At 41.7% G+C, this 21,230-nt stretch overlaps 7 protein-coding genes across 7 annotated transcripts; 6 read left to right on the forward strand and 1 right to left on the reverse strand.

Moving 5' to 3' along the window:
- Positions 1-169: 169 nt before the first annotated feature.
- EAF02_007202 (uncharacterized protein) lies at positions 170-1,541 on the forward strand (the record flags this gene model as incomplete). The annotated part of the gene is made up of 2 exons (XM_038903250.1): positions 170-1,211; positions 1,261-1,541. The coding sequence occupies 2 exons, from the start codon at positions 170-172 to the stop codon at positions 1,539-1,541; spliced, it is 1,323 nt and encodes a 440-aa protein (XP_038756729.1).
- A 188-nt stretch (positions 1,542-1,729) lies between these two features.
- Positions 1,730-2,599, forward strand: EAF02_007203 (uncharacterized protein; the record flags this gene model as incomplete). The annotated part of the gene is made up of 1 exon (XM_038903251.1): positions 1,730-2,599. One exon carries the CDS (start codon positions 1,730-1,732, stop codon positions 2,597-2,599), a length of 870 nt encoding a protein of 289 aa, XP_038756730.1.
- A 1,758-nt stretch (positions 2,600-4,357) lies between these two features.
- EAF02_007204 (uncharacterized protein) lies at positions 4,358-5,857 on the forward strand (the record flags this gene model as incomplete). Its single annotated transcript, XM_038903252.1, has 1 exon — positions 4,358-5,857. One exon carries the CDS (start codon positions 4,358-4,360, stop codon positions 5,855-5,857), a length of 1,500 nt encoding a protein of 499 aa, XP_038756731.1.
- Positions 5,858-7,477: 1,620 nt separating this feature from the next.
- EAF02_007205 (uncharacterized protein) lies at positions 7,478-8,531 on the reverse strand (the record flags this gene model as incomplete). The annotated part of the gene is made up of 2 exons (XM_038903253.1): positions 7,478-7,684; positions 7,929-8,531. 2 exons carry the CDS (start codon positions 8,529-8,531, stop codon positions 7,478-7,480), a joined length of 810 nt encoding a protein of 269 aa, XP_038756732.1.
- Positions 8,532-11,907: 3,376 nt separating this feature from the next.
- EAF02_007206 (uncharacterized protein) lies at positions 11,908-15,282 on the forward strand (the record flags this gene model as incomplete). Its single annotated transcript, XM_038903254.1, has 6 exons — positions 11,908-11,947; positions 12,009-13,978; positions 14,032-14,121; positions 14,173-14,341; positions 14,403-14,528; positions 14,579-15,282. The coding sequence occupies 6 exons, from the start codon at positions 11,908-11,910 to the stop codon at positions 15,280-15,282; spliced, it is 3,099 nt and encodes a 1,032-aa protein (XP_038756733.1).
- Positions 15,283-15,865: 583 nt separating this feature from the next.
- EAF02_007207 (uncharacterized protein) lies at positions 15,866-17,002 on the forward strand (the record flags this gene model as incomplete). The annotated part of the gene is made up of 1 exon (XM_038903255.1): positions 15,866-17,002. One exon carries the CDS (start codon positions 15,866-15,868, stop codon positions 17,000-17,002), a length of 1,137 nt encoding a protein of 378 aa, XP_038756734.1.
- Positions 17,003-20,285: 3,283 nt separating this feature from the next.
- EAF02_007208 (uncharacterized protein) lies at positions 20,286-21,209 on the forward strand (the record flags this gene model as incomplete). Its single annotated transcript, XM_038903256.1, has 1 exon — positions 20,286-21,209. One exon carries the CDS (start codon positions 20,286-20,288, stop codon positions 21,207-21,209), a length of 924 nt encoding a protein of 307 aa, XP_038756735.1.
- Between the last annotated feature and the right edge of the window lie 21 nt (positions 21,210-21,230).

Consider the following 21,230-nt stretch of genomic DNA (forward strand, 5'->3'; position numbering starts at 1 on the left):
TACTTTCATCCGTTCATTTAATACTAATAAAAAACTATACAAGACCAAAGTCAGTTGTCTTCTTGACGTTTTCGAGAACTTCTATTCCAACAGTACTTTTGTCCTGAAAGACAACAAATCGATTCTACAACCTCCCTATCCACACGCAGCCACATTTCAGATCAACGTCATGGTCGATATCACCAACAGGATCGAAGAAGCCGAGCGCCTCAAATCTCTGAACCCTTTGAGCTGCGAAGTAAAATTCACAGAGATAAATGACCCAGCTCGAAGACTATCAGAAGTAATTCTAGATAATTACCGAGTACTGCGTCGCATCATTGACTGCATAGAGGAAGCTCTTCGGCGACGGTGGACCAAAAAATCAAACGCGCAGCGACGTAAAATATTGCAGGATTGTGATATTGAACTATCTGAAACACATCACGCAGACTACACACAACTTTTTCGATGGCAGATGAACCCTGACAAAGATCCGACTTCTTCTATGCAATCGAACTCTGAAATCCTGAGTCATCGAAGTGATTTTCTACATCCACACCTGAACGTCGAAGATCTCACTAAGGTGAAGTCTATGCTCCTACTGATCAATTCTCGAGGTCGCAATCCTTCTCATCTCTATGCGAACGCAGATCTCAGGGTATCAGACTTGGGTGTTGTCGGTGGTTTTTTATCCTTAAAGTTTTTGAAGGATCATAATTTACTGCTCGAAGGAGAATCGGCGGAAACTTATGGACGGCTAGTTAAGTGGACAGACAAAAAGATGAAGGAAAGGATCCTGGCAGGGTTCCAATATTTGCCATATGAGGGTTTACTGATTCTTGAAATCCAGTACACTCTTTATTTGTTCCTTGTGAATTGGTGTCAGGCGCTTCTCCAGGACATTGAAATTGCCACAATATGGATGCTTCCTGTTGAACCAGAGCCACCGCTACTGGTGAAAACTTCCGATAATACAACGATAGCTTCAATAGCCATGGAGACGCCATATCGATTGCCCTCCGAGCTGGATTTCAATCGTCTGCGAGCTGTAGTCACTGCCAAGCGACTTAGTGCGGAAGATTACATCCACGATTTGAGGGAGGACCCCGGTATCTTCGCTGATGCTATGATGGAAGCAAGTGACCATAGACTAGAGAGAGTACTAGATGATGAGGGCAGAGCTGATTCATTTGTAAGCACGCCAGAATTCTGGGAAGGTGTCACTCGGCGTGTGGTAATGGATGCATGTTTTGACATAATGAGCTGAGATATCATAAGCAAACAACTCGAGCGAGCGCCTAGCTATGCTTCAGGGCAAATATTCCGCTTTTATTCATCCGGAAAGTTGTCTACCAGAAGAGTTTCTAAAGAAGTTGTTGAGCTTTAAGAGCGTGCTCAAATTCATACAAGCGGGATCTAGGAGTAACTTGACTCAGGGACTTCCAGCTTCCTTGCCTTTTCGCGATGAGTTACATCGAGGATCGGAAATTTCTAGTTGCGGAGAAGTTACTCAAAGATTTGGCAGAGGATATTCTAAGAGCGAAGATCTTATGATTTAGCTTTTCGAGACAATATTTTCTCCAGAAAAAAAGACGTCCCTAAGTTTATCTGCAATCATGGATGAGATCGAGCACATGATTGAACAGGATCTCGAATTAAAGGTGAAAATCACACCGTGGGTATCCCTAGTACTTTCTGATCTGGGACTAATTATTCGATTTGGACATGAGCTAGATCTTTATCTACCATGGGCAACAGGTTTCCAATAGACATGGAAACACACAAGAACTGGCTCAAAAATGACTTGCGAGACCGGTGTTCAGAATTACAAAGGACACAGCATTATTTAACATTCGCTTTTGAGTCATTGAAAGCGCTAGGAGACCCTACTGATGGAAGGTCCCTCTATCCATGTGACCAGCGGCGAATCAAGAAGATTACGGAGGCAATGCAAAGTGCTGAGGGAAGGTTAGACTATTTTTGGACGAAGCTGGATTTCGAATATCGCCGAGTCTCCCGCAGAACTTTGAATAAGAGTGTTGGCCATATATTTACCAATATTCGGACTGTAGAGAGGACACCTGATTGGATTGCGCCAACCAGACCAACAAGAGTCTTTCCTAAAAGTTTCCAAGCTCCTACCATGCCGCAGTTCTCTACTGATGAGCTAATATCCAGCTTTGTTGCTCCTCGAGAGAAAATCAAGCCAAAAACCGGCGGAGAACCTACCTCCTCTGCGAGCATTGTTGAAGATACCTCAGAGGCACTGACATTCAAGCCCAAAGAACGAATCTACAAGCTCAAAGCGAGAGCTCTGAAAGTGTTTAAAGTTCTCTTTTTCCAACCTTCTGAGAGTAACATTCCAGGGGATCTACCTTGGACCGAGTTCAAGTACGCTATGGGAGCAATGGGCTTTAGCGTACACAAGCTTGATGGCTTGGCATGTGAATTCACTCCTCCTTCGACTGAAGAATATGAAGGAAGACATGGCATACAGGTACATGAGCCGCATTCTCCGGGTAGTACGGCTAAGATCCCTTTTCAACTTGCAAGGAGCATGGGAAGGAGATTGAGCTACACTTATGGATGGAATGGTGGGATGTTTGTGAGTGACTAGGCAGGGAATGGAAGGGCAACGCAGACTACGACAATCTATCTTGTATGGATGAAACCTTGATTATATGAGGAAGGAAGCGAAGGCATAATTGGATATGAAAAGTGTTGTGGAAATCTATGGATAACAATATGGGATGATTCGGATTGGTTAAAATTAAGTGCAAGTTTCCGAGGTTTAGTATAGAACAGGATTGATTATTAGAGATGTTTTGTTTGTTGCTATGAACTTCCTAGCCATTCTCATGCTATTTTGTGAAAATTGGTGACTGGCAAAATACCGTATCCAGATGAATCTGAGCAGTGAGGAGCCAAGCAATGTTTTCAAAGAGTGCCAGATCATACAAGAAATTGAAGAAGCCAGAGGCATCGAATACTACCAGCGATCGACATCGTCAGGAGATATTTGCTACCAATAATGACTAGAATGTTGTTGCTGCAGTCAAAAACGACCTCCAGAGCCACTTTTGATACCGGTCGCTTGCGCGATCCCTACTGGGATCCTCGCCATCTCCTTCTGTAAGACTCTAGACAGTCTGACATGGGTGGGGATATAAGACATTGACTCTTTTACAAGACTTTGGCACAGAAACTGTATCTTGAAATCTCGAAATCCACGCATAGTAACAACAGTCCAATGCCTGCAGTTCCGAAAGCCAGATTAGTGACCTCCGGTCAAATATTCGAAGTGACTCTTCACTTCCCAAAATCATTCTCTGTTTGTTGTGACTAGAGCAACGTATATATTTCCAGCGGTAAATTATTTCCAAGAAAGGATATGAATACTCAAGTGGAACGCAATAGTTATTCTCATCAGTTCTACTGGATCAGAGAGCAAATCTTATAATCTGGCCCATGGATCCATGCGTTTACAATATGCTTAGTCGGCATAATTTCAAGCTTCGCTAAATCAGAAGATGATCCACTATTTTTTGAGCTAACTCCATCTCGGTTAATTCTATTCGTCCCGACTGAACCGTTACCATGAGCCAAAGCTCAACAACCATACTCATTCAAAAATTAGTCAGTCCAAAAGAGAAGCAAATTGAATAAGACAATAAAAAGAGGAAAAAGAAGTTGGTCAAAATGGCAAAAGAAGAACCTGGCGAGGGAACCCAGAAGCGACATTAGACTTGCTGTACTGAAACTACGTCAATCAGTCGAGTAGATATTAGTAGCGGCCGCTATTATTGAACTACAAGAGTATTCATGACTTATCGAGAGTATGACAATTTTCTTGGTGTATGTAGTTTACAAGATTCGGTCCCTCGTTTGTATATGTATGCGGGAGTGGTTACCTTCTGTACACTGTAGATTTCATTCTGTATTTGTTATCGAAAAGGAGAGGGAGGCGTTGATGGAAAATGATTTGATCTGGAAAAATACTCTTATTGAATGATGAGCTGGGGATTTAGAACTATATCAAGACATGTATGATTAATGATGAAAGATACAGTTTGGCTTTCGCTGCTTCGATTTCACTGCGAAGTAAACATTTTATGTCTCGAGCTCCGATTACATGTATCAAATGTTACGTCAAGGCAAAGCGAAATTACCAGTCAAACCATGGTCTTTGAACATGACTCCTGGTTGGACAGACAAAGGTGATGGAGCCACCAGAGTCTTGCTCTGGAATTAAGTACACGTAACACACACGTGAAAGTCATGTGTCGTCCGTGCCGCTCGCTTATCTCTCAGTACTATGTATGATATAAATACCTCTACCCCACCAAACGATTTCATCTCCCTTCATCGTTCCATCATGCCAATAGTTAGCAAGACGTACAGTCGAAGAAGGGGTGGTTGTCACCAACGCGCTTGTGATAGGACACGGATTGGCGCAAGAGGCTTGACAAATATCTCATCTTACCGACCCGGATTTGGACGTGGATTCAGGCATCCCTCCGTGCCCGAAGTTACTTGTAACAGTTTTCCATTTAGCAAATGCTATCAATGCCGTTCTATGCAAGATCTACGTCTTCAAAAGTCCATCACCGAATCTGCGGATACAGATCTGTCATTAACAGTCCCCAAATTTCATCAATTTCCACTCTTACCAGTGGAAATTCAGTCAGAAATCTGGTCTTTCGCAGCTCTACACCCTCGTACCATTCCTATTTTGACTCACTGGATACCTCCCGAGAATCTAGATACATCAATTTCGCCACATCGAGGAAACGCGGGGAGCATTAACATTACCCCCCTCTCTCGAATCCCCCCTCTTTTGCACACATGTTCTAGCTCACGAGCAATAGCGCTTCTCAAATACCGCATCATGGGTAACGAGCCTCGTTATCTAGGTGAGGATCTGTTTGATGATGAATATCTTGATGAAAATGGTCTTCTCATTGATGGCAATTATGAGATTACTCGAGGATTTTACATCAATCCCTCAGTTGACATATTGTACTTCACTTCACATGTAGAAGATCATTATTTCAAACATAACACTAACTGGAATGGAAACGAGCCCAAAGATTTGAAAGCAGGCATATTCGCGGAAACTCTCCATTTTCCAGTCGATGATGTGTTAGATTTGTTAACGGGGTCTGAGATTGATAAAGAAATCAGATATTTGGCTTTTGATCTCGATCTCCCCGGAGTGGGACACAGGATCTTAGGAGATTCTGGTTTAGCGTTAAGTCCTATTGGAAATTGGACGGGTCTGGAGAGAGTGATATTCTGTTTGGGGGGTATTGATGGTGTTAACAACGCGGCCGAAAAAGATGAATTTCCAAAAGACTCAAAAGGAAAAGGGAAAGAAACATTCCCCGTTGACAAAAGACACGAATATAGTTCCTCAGTCATAGATTTCGAGAAAGAGACAAAACTTTACGGGATTCGGGAATCCTTCACCGGCCCGTCGGCAGGGAAAGGCAACGCCTTGTTCAAAAAATGCATATCTAAATACTCGCAATTTTCTGGAGATTTGGTTTCTCAATCAGAAGAATGGTTCGAATGTCTCAAACCGACCGGGAGTTTAGGTGTAGACGGACGGCCTGCTGTTAGTTATACGGGTACATTAGGGTTGGGGTCTCTCGGGCAAAACGGTGACATGGAGGGGGGAGAAAGACTGGATATACTACCAGTTATAGGTTTTGGGGTAGTGAGTAATTACATCAGTGGTGAAGAAAGAGACCGTTGTGGATTGGAAGAAAATCCATTTGAGAAAATGTGTTATGATGGGTATGTATCATTTGAGAAAGATGAGGCCAACGAGAACAGTGTCTTTGGGTGTTCGGTGGTTATGGGTGAAGACTGATCTTATTGGGCGGGAAGTGGCCAGGAGAGCATAAATTATGTTACATTTCATCAGTATCAAACTCTTTCTTTACCTCTGTTCGTTATTCTGAAAAGGGAACCTCCCTTGCCGCGTATCTTCGTACTCTACAACGCACAATCGGTGGGTGACTCTGACATCGATTTCTACAAGCTCCATACCCGTTTTCTCTCTCTTCAATCAAAAGCCATTCAAATGCCAAAAAACTCTCATTCTCTATCTTTTTGACTGCAACAACTCTTGAATACTTTACACAAACTTTATTTATCTTTTTATCCTCTACTTCTATATTCTTCAGTACTCCAAATATACTTCCTCGTCCCACCACCTCAACCCCGCCCCTTTCTCTTCATCAGCTTCCGGTACCATACCGGACTCTAAGTTGCACATCGGAGATAATCTCACATGCTATTCTTATTCCCAGCTCATGTCACGTTTCCCAAACGCGTCGCAGAGACCGTTCACATCAGATATGCAACAAAACCTATGGTCAGAGAGAGTCATGTGATTTTCATTTTAGTCAATAGGGAATTGATTGAGCTAAATACTTCTGGTTATGTGAGAGGAGTGTAGTATTTATAGAGTTTTGGGTATTGAAGATCTATTTGAGGAAAAGTAAACTCATTTCCTAATAGCATTCATGAATATCAATTTTCATCCGCGAGTGCTTCGTAGAATATGTTTGCTGGACGATGCAATTGGAGGTTTTGATAGATATGAATATGTGTGGCTTTCAATTGATACCTGGATATAGTGAGTTTAATGGAATTCTGATTTTGTTCGAAAATGTTGGAATCTGGATGCATAGCTTTAGTACATTTAACGTTCCATTTTCATACTTAGAAATAAATCCTCCGTCTTCGAATTGTAGAGATTTGATGAAGATTCAAGACACCAATTCTGATATAAATAGATACAGATTTGGAGATAAATGAAAACTGCACGATGACGAATCTTTCTATCTGTTCCCCATGGCTAGTTGCTAAAACTTACGATCAACGTATCGCGTGGTCTGTCTTAAGGTACTCTTACCAGAAGAAGGTGGGATCTTTGATAGCCGCTATATATGATGGAATGGTAGCATGATATTGGGGAACAAAGCACAATTTAAGGAAACCCTAAAGAAAGTAAAGTTAAAGTTCATGATGTATATCGTTAGTGAAACTCATAAGCTCGTGGAGTTTAACGGCAACAATTTCAATTGCATGAGAGTACTGGAACCTACCGCTTCAGCTCTCCAGACTAATAGATACTACTGAACCCCCTGTCAGCGAAGCATCTCACACCCTTCCCCTCCACAAACATGTCAAAAGTTACACCGTGAACAAAAAACTTCACAACATCAAACCAGCAAAAACCATCGAAAATTTGTAGGAAACAAATCTATTGAATTTAAAGCCGAATATAAAGCTAAAACTAGCAAGATTATTCAAGCCTTCCTATCTATAAAGCTGCCAAAAGCTAGCTATAATAATGATACCATATCGGTATCTATTATGTATCTATTTTCCACGCAATCATCAATTATGATTTTCAACAAACGAAATTTTCTTGACCCCGTTCACTCTCTCATTACCCCTCCGCCACAGCAGCATCCCACGCTTAAAAAGGAGAATAGGTATAATCATTTCCCAAATTGCTGAGACTTCCATCTGCATTGCACAAGGAACCTTGCGGCTCGAGGTTGTAGTCGGAGGTGCACATGAACCAGGAATAGCGGGAGACCCAGGAGAGGTTGTCCATCCAGGGCATGACTTGGCCGATGAAACTTTCTTGTTGGGCTTCTGTGGCTGGGTCCCAGAGGGCGAACTGTGAGGGAGGAGGGTTAGCGGATGATCAGATGAAAGGATGGTTGAGGGCTGCGGATGTGAAGTTGGATTTTGGGGAGAGGGAATGCGTAGGGGAAATGTGTGTTTAAATGAATGATGATGGAGTAATTCATGGGATGGTGAAAATAGTTTGTTATGGGGAATTGCTTGTAATGGCAGGGAACAATTGACAAGAGAAGCTGTGACAAAGAAAAGAAGGGGATGAAAAGGAAAGAATATCATACCTCAGTAACCCAGATTGGACGATTTCCACCAGCCGCATAAGCGGCACCAACATAGTTATAAAAGTCCGCCAAGTAATTTTGACCTCCAACACTCTCATACCAATGAATTGGCACAAAGTCAATCTGGCAGCCTGTGCATAAGCTCAAGAAAGATTGTAGCCAAGGCAATCCGCTAGGACCATTTGTAACTTGGGGGGCACCCAATGCAGCACGGCCTGCAAAAGGTTGAATGTAGGTCTTCCAGGCATTGACAGCTTGTTGAGGGCTCATGCATGATTGACCTCCTCCACATGCATCGGGTTCATTGAAGGCCATGATGTGACCGGTACCACGAGCAATGGCAGTATTGACGTTGGCGGCCCAAACGGAGGTGTGATCGGAGGAGTCGGACCAGAGACAAGGGATGAATTCCATGGAGGTGGGGAAGGAGGTTGGCATGTAGGAATCCCAGTTCCAGGCCCAGTTGACTTGGGAACCGCCGCCGTTGAAGTGTTGGATGAGGGAGACATCGTTGAAGGGGACACCTCGCTTAGGCCAGGTGGCGAGAGTGATTTGGGCGAGGAAGGCCAGGAGGAGAACGGAGAGTTGCATGATGGTATTCATGATGTATATACTGTGATTGATTAGCTTGTGCCAGGGAGTTGGGTACAGAACTGATTGGAAAGGGAAAGGTGGAACTTACGTTCAGAACCCAAGAAGATATCTAGAACTCAATCGCTAACGTCTATGATGAAACAAAAGGCTTTTGCGATTAGTTAGAGCCAGGTGCAAATGTTGCAATGAGGGTATATTGCTGTTCCATGACAGAGTAATCTGAAGGGTGCAGACAGAGTGTGGATTTGAACTTACTCGATTGTATGGAAGGAGGAAAAAGAGTAGAGTAGAAGTGCTGCTGGTACTAAAAAGAAAGGAGAGATCGAGGGAAGAAGGGAAGAAGGGAGCTCTTTTATATCCCTTCATAACTATGAGTTAATTGGGAATCTGGAGCTAAAAAAAATTGTTGAACTAGTTTTGACCAGGGTAGCAAGGGATATTCCGATATTAGAAGAGCTTTTGATGCTGTTGATGCTGTTGATGGGCCGACAAGGTGTCGGTATTGATATTGAATCAGCGCTAGGAAAGAGTGCATATGGTTAACTTGCTCAATTGATACTGTTGAAGGGACCCACAAGCTTCTAGCTTAGGTCAAGTTTAGGTGAATGGTTATTCTGAGGGTTGGTGAAATTTCGACAAATTTCGACTAGTTCCTACGACTAGACGTTGACTACTAGGTAGGTAGTAGTCGAATCTATAAAGCTATTTCAGGATGCAAGAGGTATTCAAATGAGTTTATCTTGAGGGCAATGAACAAGATCGGACAAAGTTCAACAGTGATATAATCGGATAAGTAGATAAAATGAGGACTAGTTTGATCTTCCTGAGGCTTTAAGGCGGCATTCAAAAGAAATCTCTGCTACCCTCGAGGGAGTTTTGTAAATTAGGGTGCATGGAAACAATTCAAAAGAATTCCCATCTTATCTAGATACACTATGAAACTTTCTGAAGAAAAAAAAATTCCGATCTCTAGCAGCTGCTTCGATCCAGAGTAGTAGTTCTTGTAATATTTTGTGCATGGAGAAATTCTCATATCATTCACTTATAACTCCATCCAGGTTCGGAGTGTATATTCATCTGGACTAGGATTTTTTTTTTTTTTTTTGATAGACAAGCGAATGCCTTGACAAACACTAGCTAATAATGTTCTAGAGAATAAAAACGAATCGATCATGAGTATGACATGCACAAAGAGAGCAAAGAGATGATCCTATGAGATATGAAGGTAGAGGTGAAGCAAGAACCATGGAAAACAGATAATTTTCCATCAACACAACCATATATCGACAATAGTTGTAGGGCGCATCTAGAGCTCAGTTAAATACCACTATGAAAACATGAACTGAAGAACAAAGTCAAGAAAGAATTTGGTTTACCAAGCAGACTTGAAAGCAATGAAGAGTTTAGCTTTCAGGCAACAGCCGATAAACATACAACAATAAATATAGCTGATAAGAATCCAAATTGTTGATAACGCTCACAACGTGATAGATATCACGTGTATGGAAGCATTGGCTCCAGGACTTCTGGATATGTTTCAGCCTTAACATATCAGCCATGTTCCACTCCTAGGAACACCTCCTTCATGGTGCAGAATCCTTCGAGCACTCTGCATCAGATAGATCTATATAGGGGAAAAAAATCTCCAATTGATAATTGAGTGGCTGAAGTAGCCCTACCCCAGATTTTCGCATCCCCTTGATTATATTAGTCAAAAGGTTAAAACGACGACTTTGCTAAAACTGTTGATCTCAGGGTATTTCTAACCCATTGCAGAAGTTCGACCTGTCGATACTCAAACATATGGCATTTGAAGATAATCCTCTACGTTTCTCGTAAAATATCATGATTGATAAGAAATAATCAATAAAGGGATGCTGTCGCTCAACTTAGGAGCAACCTTAACCCTCGAATCAGGCTTGACCGCCACACCGCTTAACCTATAGAGGGTACAAATTATGATGTTCTGAGTCAATAAGGGGGAACTGGCAAGGGGTAAGAAGCAGTGACAGAGACACATGTGAAGTCCGAGCCATGACTTGGGCACAGTGATAATAAAACTGTTAATGAACTTCCCGTTGGAAGAGTATGGGAACATTCAAGTCAACACAAGCCATGAAGGAATAAATATGGTGACGGAGTAGCATCGTAGTAGTGTCAATACATGATATCATGTATTACATAATCCATTACAAACAGAAATCAAAAGTGGCTAAAAGTGGCTAAAGGTGGTCATCAATCCTTAGTGGTGATATGCGCTCACTCTGGACGAAAAAACGAGCACACAAAAAAAACAGTATTATTTCCAAAATTATCTATCTAAATCAAAAATCGATATTTTGATTTTAAATTGGAATATATTATAATGAAGCTTATAAGTTATAATATCTCTTCAGGTTATCTATTTTATTTTGTTATTTCAAATTATTATTGAATTTTGAATTAATAGTGTTTTGAAGAAAGTCTTGATTTTGGCGGGCTTGGTGTGCCCGTTTTTTCGTCCAGAGTGAGATGCGTAACCGATATATGATATATAAATAATGTGTATACCATGTAAAATATTTATACCATGTAAATAGTTTTACATAGTGTACCGCCTTGTCCCATATTAACATCATGTAAATATTTTTACATAGTGTATACACCATGTAAAATATCGTGTGGCGTAGCTATAGAAAAGGCTTGAAAATCTAAAAAATGTGGAACTCCAATATTAACTTATTAGATAATTACCTAATCAAGTTAATACTGAATTTTTTTTTTCATCGAGGCAATATATACTACCACTATACTACAGGGAATATTGATTTGAATAAAATAGCCTAGTAATATAAAAAAATATTCAATATTCGAAAAAAAAAATCAAAAAAAAAAATTTAATAAAAAAAATTATTGCTTAATAAGCATGTAAAAAAGTTTACATCATGTAAAGAATTTTATACTGTATATACATCATTTACCGGTTACGCATAGCTCCCACTAAGGATGGCCACAGGTGGCTAAAAGTGGCTTGTTCCACTCCATACAGAATGATTTCCCAATGTCACCCAATCAGAATTGATATAAACAAAATCATTCTCCACTTCTCTGATAAGAACATCCAGATCTAGAATTGATGCTTGGAACCTTGTTATTTAATTGCCCGAGCACTTGAATTTATTTCTTGGGTTATACCAAAACCTCAATTGATCAACCAACAACTGAGAACCCTGAGCCAAACACAGTAATGGTCACACACTTTTCTGATAAACTGACTATGCATTATCTCAGATCTGTTTTGGTAGAAAGGTGATACAGAAAGTCATAAGGAGATATATCTTGTCGAACATCTCATCCACACGGCAAAACCACGAACTCGTCCTACCAAAATCGATCCCAAGTCACCATGAAGTTTGCAAAGGAATTGGAGCAAAGCCTCGTGCCTGGTATGATATTCATTGCTATTTACGTATCTTTCAGCTCGAATTGCTCCTAATGATCGTATAGAATGGCGAGTAAAATATCTCGATTATAAGCAAGGCAAGAAGAAGGTCAAAGCAGTCGCTCGTGCAACCAATCGTATAAATTCAACCCCTCGATCAGATGCGCGAACGAATCTGAATCCTCAAAGTGACAGTATATACGGTGCTACATCTCCTCTCGCCCCAAGAAAGCCTCAACCGTCTGGAAGGTTTAATGGTACGACCAACCGACCTCAATCAGCTTCTGGGAGGGAAGATGAGGCATCTCACGGAACTGGAGCGGAAACGGCGTCATCGAACCCTGCTACATCGATACCAATCGCAAGCAGGCATGTATCAACAGAACATGCACATGATGGAATGTACGGCAGCTTTGTGCCAACTCCTCCTGCGATGGACATGCACAATTTCGAACTTCCAGATCCAGCGATACAAGCTGACTCTCCCCTCGAATCCTCAGAGTGCATAATGTCCACCGTCACAAGTAGGAAAAATTCTTTGGAGATTGAAGTACCATCAAGAACCCCAGAAAGGAACCCTATATCAGCCTATCAGAGCGCATATGAAGTAGGTACAACAGAAAGTCCGACTAGACCTAAGTTTGCTTCACTAAGGGCCCCCGGGTCGCGCGCTGAATCCCATGATATTCATGGACAGCCGATCCTGAAGCGAATCTTCTCAGTCGGCACTCCCTTATCTAAATCTCACAGTCGTCCTGACGTCGATATGGTTGCCTTTGATCATGTCCGAATACGTCAGCAAGAATTTCTCTCTTGGATGGATAAGGAGCTTGAAAAGGTCGAAACTTTCTACAGGTCCAAGGAGGATGAGGCGGGAATCAGATTACAAGTCTTGAGAGAACAGTTGCATGAGATGCGAAACCGCAGGATACAAGAAGTGGCAGACGCAGAACATGCGAGGTCAATACGTAAAGATGACGAGCGTTCAGTAATGGGAAGGATTTCTCGTGATCATTCTGGAGATGAAGATCTCAACGGGCATCCTTCTCAAGAACATCGAATTGCTTGGCTGGCGCCTTTCGGGAGAATGGTAGATAATGCAAAAGCAACAGCACTGGGGCCACATCCAGGAGCCAACTCTAGGGCATTAGCTAGTATGAGAAACTCACCTGAGTTGCAGTTTAAGTCTCATCCAAACGATGGAGTTGCAACCAACGGCAATCGCGACTATGTAAGACGGCCTTACGAAAACGATGTATCCTATCGAACCGCGAAACGAAAGTTGAAGCTGGCTTTACAAGAACATTACCGAGGTATGGAACTTCTAAAGTCCTATGCGCTCTTGAACCGGACTGCGTTTCGTAAGATCAACAAAAAATATGACAAGGCAACCAATGCGCACCCCCCTCTTCGGTTCATGACGGAAAAGGTTAGCAAGGCATGGTTCGTCAATAGCGATGTACTTGATGGGCACATACATACGGTTGAAGATTTGTACGCACGATATTTTGAAAAGGGTAATCATAAAATTGCTGTTGGGAAATTGCGCAAAACCGTTGGAAAGTCGATGGACCAATCCGGTAGTGCATTCAGAAATGGGGTGCTGATTGGAATTGGTGCTGTCTTTTCGATTCAGGGAATCATCTCCGGCAGTGAATACTTGGATCACCCTGATCCCACGATCCGATTTCAAACCGGCTATCTGCTGCAAATATACGGTGGTTACTTTCTCGGTTTATATTTATTTTCATTGTTCTGTTTCGATTGCAGTGTTTGGACTCGACACAAAATTAACTACAAATTCGTTTTTGAATTTGATCCTCGGCATGATCTGGATTGGCGGCAACTTAGCGAATTTCCAGCATTTCTTATCCTTCTATTCGGACTGTTTTTGTGGATCAACTTCTCTGGCTATGGGACACCAGAAATGTTTATATACTATCCCATCATTTTGATTTTCGTGACAGTCATGATAATATTTATGCCTGCCCCTATAATTTTTCACAGAAGCCGGAAATGGTTTGTTTATTCTCATGTAGGTCTCTCATTATCATTTTACTACATAAATTTCGTACTCACCTATAATAGTGGCGCTTACTTTTGGCTGGATTATACCCCGTAGAGTTTAGAGATTTCTTCTTGGGTGATATGTATTGCTCCCTCACCTATTTAACGAGTGTAAGTTTCTCCGTCAAATGAATCATAGATCAAATCTCACGCATTGAACAGAATATAGAGCTCTTTTTCTGCCTTTATGCGACGTCCTGGCACAATCCTACGAAATGTAATTCTACAAACTCTCGTCTTCTTGGATTTTTTTCGACCTTACCAGCTATATGGCGTTTACTTCAATGCTTCCGACGTTATCGTGATACCAAAAATATGTTCCCTCATTTAGGTAAACAATTACTTCAGATAATTCAACGTCATAAACATCCTTATGCTAATCAATATGATAGTCAATGGTGGTAAATATGCTATGACCATAGTATACTATGTCACTTTGAGCATCTACAGAATAGATAGAGACAGAACGAATTTAATCGTGTTCAGCTTTTTTGCTACATTGAATGCGATATACGTCAGTGAGTATTATGTCTTTAATGATTCGAGATCTCTTACTGATCAAACACAGGTACCTGGGATCTTTTGATGGATTGGTCTCTGCTTCAACCTGGTGCTAACAAACCACTTCTTCGCGATGTTAGAGGATTCAAAAGTACCTGGTGGTACTATGCAGCTATGATTGTCGATCCAATCCTTCGATTCAATTGGATATTTTATTCGATATATACGCACGACCTCCAGCACAGCAGTACCGTATCCTTTTTTGTCGGATTTTCTGAAATCACTCGTAGAGGCATGTGGACATTATTTCGTGTCGAGAATGAACACTGCTCCAACGTCGCTCGTTTCAAAGCATTTCGCGATGTCGCATTGCCATATGATCTGGAGTCCGGAGAATCTTCCGATTCTCAGCCTATTACTCCTGCTGAAACAAATGAGATATCATCGGTACTTGATAGAGAGCGTACTCATACTAGTGGTCTCTCACAACAGCAAACCAGTACCAGTTCGGCACGCCGTCGTCCACAAAGAACTTTTACTAAAGTTTTGGCCGATGCTCATATCCAAGATTTTCAAAAGAAGAAGAAACCTGCTGCGAATAATGGCAAGGGTTTGGACGGAACTGATGAGACTGATGTCGATATGGACCGCGCTACTAGTAGTGAGGATGATGATGATGAGCAAGATGCACAAGATCGTCTGGATGCGGGTAGCTTAGTTAGAGGTGCACAAGGCAAAGGAGGAAGGAGAAAGAGTCGAAGGGCGATCTGAGCATAATATGATGGTAGGCAATGTTAGTCTTTATATTGACAGATGTGATGAGTTATGATGGAGTTTACTTAATAGTTGGGGCCCGGTTATTTATCTTTTGTCTATAGATCAAACGAACTTCTTAAACCCTGGATATCGAATCCTCCTTCCTATACAACGATATCGGATGATGTTGACTGGGAGCCATTAGTAATTCCCTGATTTGGGAGAGCAGTCCTGTGTTGATAGATTATCACGTGTTTCTCCGTTTCGTGGCTGTGCCGCTCGCTAAACTTTCCCGGATGATATAAATTACCTACAACCTCCATCTTCTTCGCTTACACTTTCTCTTCATCATCACCTTGCAGATTATCCTCTTAACCATCAATTTCCAATGCCAAGACGGAAAAGGACCGCCCGCAAATACACAGTACCACGCACTCCTCGCACTCCTCGCAGGCCGCTGATGGGAAAAATTTGTTGCTACAGGACCGTGCTTCCGCCAACACAGAGTGTAGAATATACTCGACTGCCAAGCAAAAATTGTAGCCAATGCCATAATTTGCACATGAAAAATACCTTGCCCTCAAATTCGGAGCAGATCATGGCCCCCACTACATTTCACCAATTTGCACTGCTTCCAGTCGAGATTCAAACAGAGATTTGGAAGCTTGCCGCCAGATCTGCAACTGATGAATCGCGTGTCATACCAATTGTTGTTCATTGGACGCCTGGTTGCTCGAGTCAAAGGTACAATGGAATGAAGAATAAGACTCCTCTCTTTCTGACACCCATTTCTGTCATACCTCCGCTATTGCATGTCTGTTCCATCTCTCGCTCACTAGCTCTACCTATCTATGAGCTTGTGAGCATGTCCAATAAACCTGGTCATCAAGATAAGATCAACGCCATGGGCGTTCGACTCAGTGCACCATCCACGTACAGCGATGAAGCAACAGGCATCTACATTAATCTCAAGAAGGATGTCGTTTATTTTACAAATCATGATATTTTTGACAAAACGGGGAATCAACATTTCCCAATGTCAAATACACATGCAGATTTGGAAGATCGTCTTATATACGAGCCACAGTTTTTTCAACCTTGCTCAGACCTTTTGTTTCCCGTGAATGATGCGCTTCGTCTGTTATTTGGGGACATGGATGTAAGGAAAGAATTGAGAAACATCGGATTCAGCTTTGATATTCCAGTGAAGAGACATCATTCCTGCTGGGGGGGATTGAGTAAGGATTTCTACGGAATACGAAGAATTGTTTTCGTATCTGAAGCAAAGGGGGAGAAGAGATCACTACGAAATGGGAAAGTACATGGCACCCACGCCGCAGCGTCTACCTCCAAAGTCCTCAAGTTCACGACTCCCTCGCCTTATATCAGAAATAAATGTTTTGAAACTTACAAAGACCGCTTTCATAGTCAAGGAGATCACATGCGAGATGGGTGGGATTATATGATGGTTAATGCCCGAGAACAGTTTTTCCAACCGCTGATTAATGGATTCACGGGACCTCGGATGACTGGGCCGGGCCCCGGCAGAAATTGGTTGCAGTGGGGAGTACATGGATTGGTACCTTTTGGATGGAAAGGTACGGGAGTGGGAGAGGAGTGGGAGGAGGATGGGGGTGAGGAATGGAATCATGAACATATAGGGCCGAGAGTGGAGTTTTTGGTTGAGGATGGGAAGGATAGCAATAGGGCGATGAGGGATATCTTTTTGGTTTGATGGGATGCTTGGGATTTGTTATTCAATGTTTGGAGAAATGTTTCGTGATCTGAGGGTAAAGAGTTTCTTTGTTATGCTATCTACAGCGTGTCAACCGCTAATTTTGTAATTTGCCTTTTCGTCAGTAAAATGAATATATGTCTTACACATCTCATTTCGATTTTCATTATTCCGCTACCCACTGAGTCTTCAAGATCGCTCGAACCAGATCAATAAGGTTCCGGACCTAAAATCATAGGTATCACCAACTTCCTTTACGAAAAAAGCATACACCTTTGATACTTGAATACCCAACATGCTATCATTACATTCCTCCTCATTATATCCTCTACACCTATAATCATTTACACAGCGAAATACAATACAACCTTCCTCCAGAGGCTAATACCATACTCACAGACGAACTTGGCATTCACAAGCCAACCACATATGCTTACTAGTATATCGAGAGAGCTCACTCATTCTTATCATAATTTCCCAAGGAAAATAAGTAGACACATTGAATTGCAATTTTAATAAGAACTTTGATTGCGGAAAAGAGAACTAGAACTAAATTATTGACAATTCAAATACGAAATCAAAATTCTCTAAGATTGGCGACTCTAGAGATGGTAGAATCTTGCGCTTGAAAATTGTTAGAGAATGGGTACGTCAGAATGTTTCTGTCACACAAGATGGCAAAAATGTACCCATGAAATCAATATACTGTTTGGAAAATGAGAGATTAAATTATTCTATTGATGTAATCCCTGACCCGAGAGATGACTGGCCCCTTTGTGATTCGCGCCTTATGTAAATACAGTATATTGATATTTCTGTGCTTTAGAATGCAGGATTGATGGTCAGAGGAAGTGATGTATCATCGAATTTTATGCGCATTTGTGACATATTCGGGAGTATCGTCATCAAAAAATGATTCATGCTTGATGCTCGAGGCTTAGAGAGGAAGTTTCAAAAAGTGTATTATAAGGAGGAATTTCCTCAATACTGTTATTTAGAGATCATAGTGTTATGCAGATTTTTAACACTTCAGATCATTTTATTTACACGTTTCGATATGAGCTATTCATGCTTCGTGAGACTCAATACCGGAATCGAAATTCTATTTTTGACTTTAGCTTAATATTTGTACAAATGAGAATCGTAGTTAAGTCAATTCATCTATACAGTCAAAACCCATCGATTCTATGCTCCTGGACATAGAATTAGTATAATTTCAACAAATTTTGATCAGGTTATCATTTCTATTAGTAAAATTGATTTTTCTTACATAGATCAGTTTAGTTGATTTGATGATACATTATGAGCTCACTGGTCATTCATTATCCTCCAATTCTAATCTACTTCATTTGAGTGGTTCCGTTATTTCAAAAGCTATTTTCTGCTTCTACATTTGCTATATCTGGAATATAACCTTACATACTTCACATCTCATTTGAAGACGTGATGAGTTCATAACGAAAATATATAGTTACTCAAAAAGACAACCAGTTTTGATATAATCCTACTCTCGTATTGATAAGTGTCAACAAAGTCCACAATAATACCCCTTACACGTGATCACATTACCCGAGTTGTCAAGCTGAAGAAACCAGACAACTATTTCAACCCCCTTCCAAACAATGAAAAACAACTTTCTAGAACCTGAATTACATTCAAAATAGCAATCTAATCTCTAATATAATAATTTCATAAATACTCAACCATCTAATCAATGAATAATAACCTCTATTCCTTGTAAACTCACTCCCATCCTATTTTCCCTGCACAAACCCAATATTCCAATTAAATCCCAGTGCTGAGAACTAAATAATCAATTCTAACTAATCACCTCCACCTCAGCCTTGTTTAAGTAAGTGCTCAGCCGCTTTTACCCTTCAAATTACCGCACCAGAGGGAATTTTGTGGGGGAGATTTTGTTTCTTCTTTCTTTCTTTCTTGAGTAATCACAACCATAACGCACTTTCAACACAACGACTGTGATATCAACCACTTCTATTGCATTAGCTTGCGCCATATTTTAGGTTCTTATCAGTCTTTAGAGACTGATATTCTGGTTGTTTAGAGTTGTTTTGGTGGTTTGGAATTGTTTACTGGGTGAGTTTGTTATACTCTTCTATTTCTAGGTGATATTTTTGGTACATATTATTGAAAGAGTTTGAGATTGTTTCTATCGTTATATAACTCTTCTCTATGAGACTCCAAACTTCTCGTTTGAATCTAGGAACAGGTTGAAGACTGGTTTGAATTGATATTACTGGGTTTTTTGGTCTTTCATCCATTATATTTTGATGAAAGTAATACTCTTGTGGTTTTTCTTTCATCATCTTCTACTACTAGATGATGTGATCAAAGTGGACTGGGTCTCTATTTTTCCTTCTATTGTTACCTACTTTTGTTTCTTTTCTATCTTCCAACTTAGGATACTTTGATGAGAGTAGTATGGTTAGGTACTTTTGCCTGTTATTCAACTCATAGCTTCTCTGGCAAATCACACTCCATGAGAGTAGTTCAAATATGTTTTCAAATTCTTGAACTTTCTTAAACTTTCTCAGTAGAAAGCTATTTCTCATGTTCATCAGCATTATCTCACATACCTTGATTCTTCCAGCTTGTCATGCTTCGACAATAGTAGTTCTATTGTTAAAGTTTCAACTTTAAGTTCTCTACTCTTCGTAGATGTATATGGATATTTTGAGGTCTTTGACTTTGTTCTATCTTGTTCTCTAGCTCTTTGAATCTATCATGCTTCGACGAGAGTTGTGTCAAAATGTCCCCTCTTATTGAAAGTTCTCTACTACTTGCACAGGTAGACAAAGATTTGTAGGATCTTTTACTATTCTCTGTTTCTGATCTACTTCTCCCAACTTATCATACTTCGACGATAGTACACAAGGATCTAACTTGATCCATATACTAACATGCTAAAACAGAAAAATGTACTCTCCCAACTCCCCAAGTAACCAATTCCGCCCGAACAATTGCCTCTTCAAATTCACTGACATCCCATCAGATTTCTCCCGCCCTCTTCCCCCCCCCCCTCTCTCCTCCTAGACCACCTCCTCCATTATCCTACCTAGCCGGACACAATATCCCCGCCTCAGTCCCCGAACTGAGCGAGGATACCGTCCTCCGCGCTTCACTAGACGGCAGCCTCGACGATATTCACTACCCGGCAAATCTAATCCCCGACCCGCGCTCCTCTACCGAAACCCCACAAATCTCCCACTATATAATCTCCTCACCTTCCCCAACCTCTCTCTTCCACCAACCTCGCATCACCATGGCTCCCCCCCAACTTTCTCGCTCCGCCACCTCTCCCGATCTCTCAGCTCCATCAACCATCTCTCCCATCTCCGAGCTACAAGAATACGCCCCAAATCGCGATGGCGCCATCAGTCGCACAGATCGCTATTCTCGAGTTCTCCCAGCAATGCCTCCTCACCCTCTAACCGCACCACCCCCCATCCCAACCATTCCCTCCTCCTCCTCATCCACCATGTTCAACTCCTCCCGCCCCAGCGGTCTCCGCCACGTAACTTTCGCGCACGAAACCGACACCCTCTCACTCACCTCCTCGCATCCCTCTCAAACCTCGTCCTCCATCCTCCCCTCCAACCCCACCTCCCCACCCCGAAAACACCGCTTCAACCTCACTCTCGCGCATCAAAAAATGCAAAAAGCATTTTCCACCCTGCGAATACATACCCACAGCATCTCCCCGAAACCCAGCTTACTGCTTCAAAAAAAATCTTCTCATTCCACCCTCTTCACTTCTGGATCTGGATCTGGATCTTCCCCACTCTCCACTTGTGACGACTCGGCAGATGAACCCACAAGACCGAAAACCGCACCTTCATCTTCGTCATCTTTTGGATTTGGCAATTTTCCTGCGATGCCGGGTGCATTTTCGAAGGATAAGAGAGATGCGAGAGGAGGGAAAGAAATGCAGATCGGTGCGCCAACAGGCATGGTGAAGAAGACACCCGAGGAAATCCAGCAGATGTTGAGGGAAATGGGGGTGAAGAGTGAGGATTTACCTTTTGTTGCGGGCTCTTCTACTTCTACTATTCTTGCTCCTTCTCACTCCGCTGGTGATGATGGTAACGAAACCAATAACACCGCATCTCCATTCCAAACCCAATCCACCATCCAGGAACCCCTCACCCTCCCTCCCGACTCTCCAAGACCAGAAACCCACGCGTAATAAGCGCCGTGCAACGAGGAA

This window comes from Botrytis sinoallii (genome assembly GCF_014898435.1).
Source record: "Botrytis sinoallii strain Bc 23 chromosome Unknown BSIN_012, whole genome shotgun sequence".
Classification (NCBI taxonomy): Eukaryota; Fungi; Ascomycota; class Leotiomycetes; order Helotiales; family Sclerotiniaceae; genus Botrytis; species Botrytis sinoallii.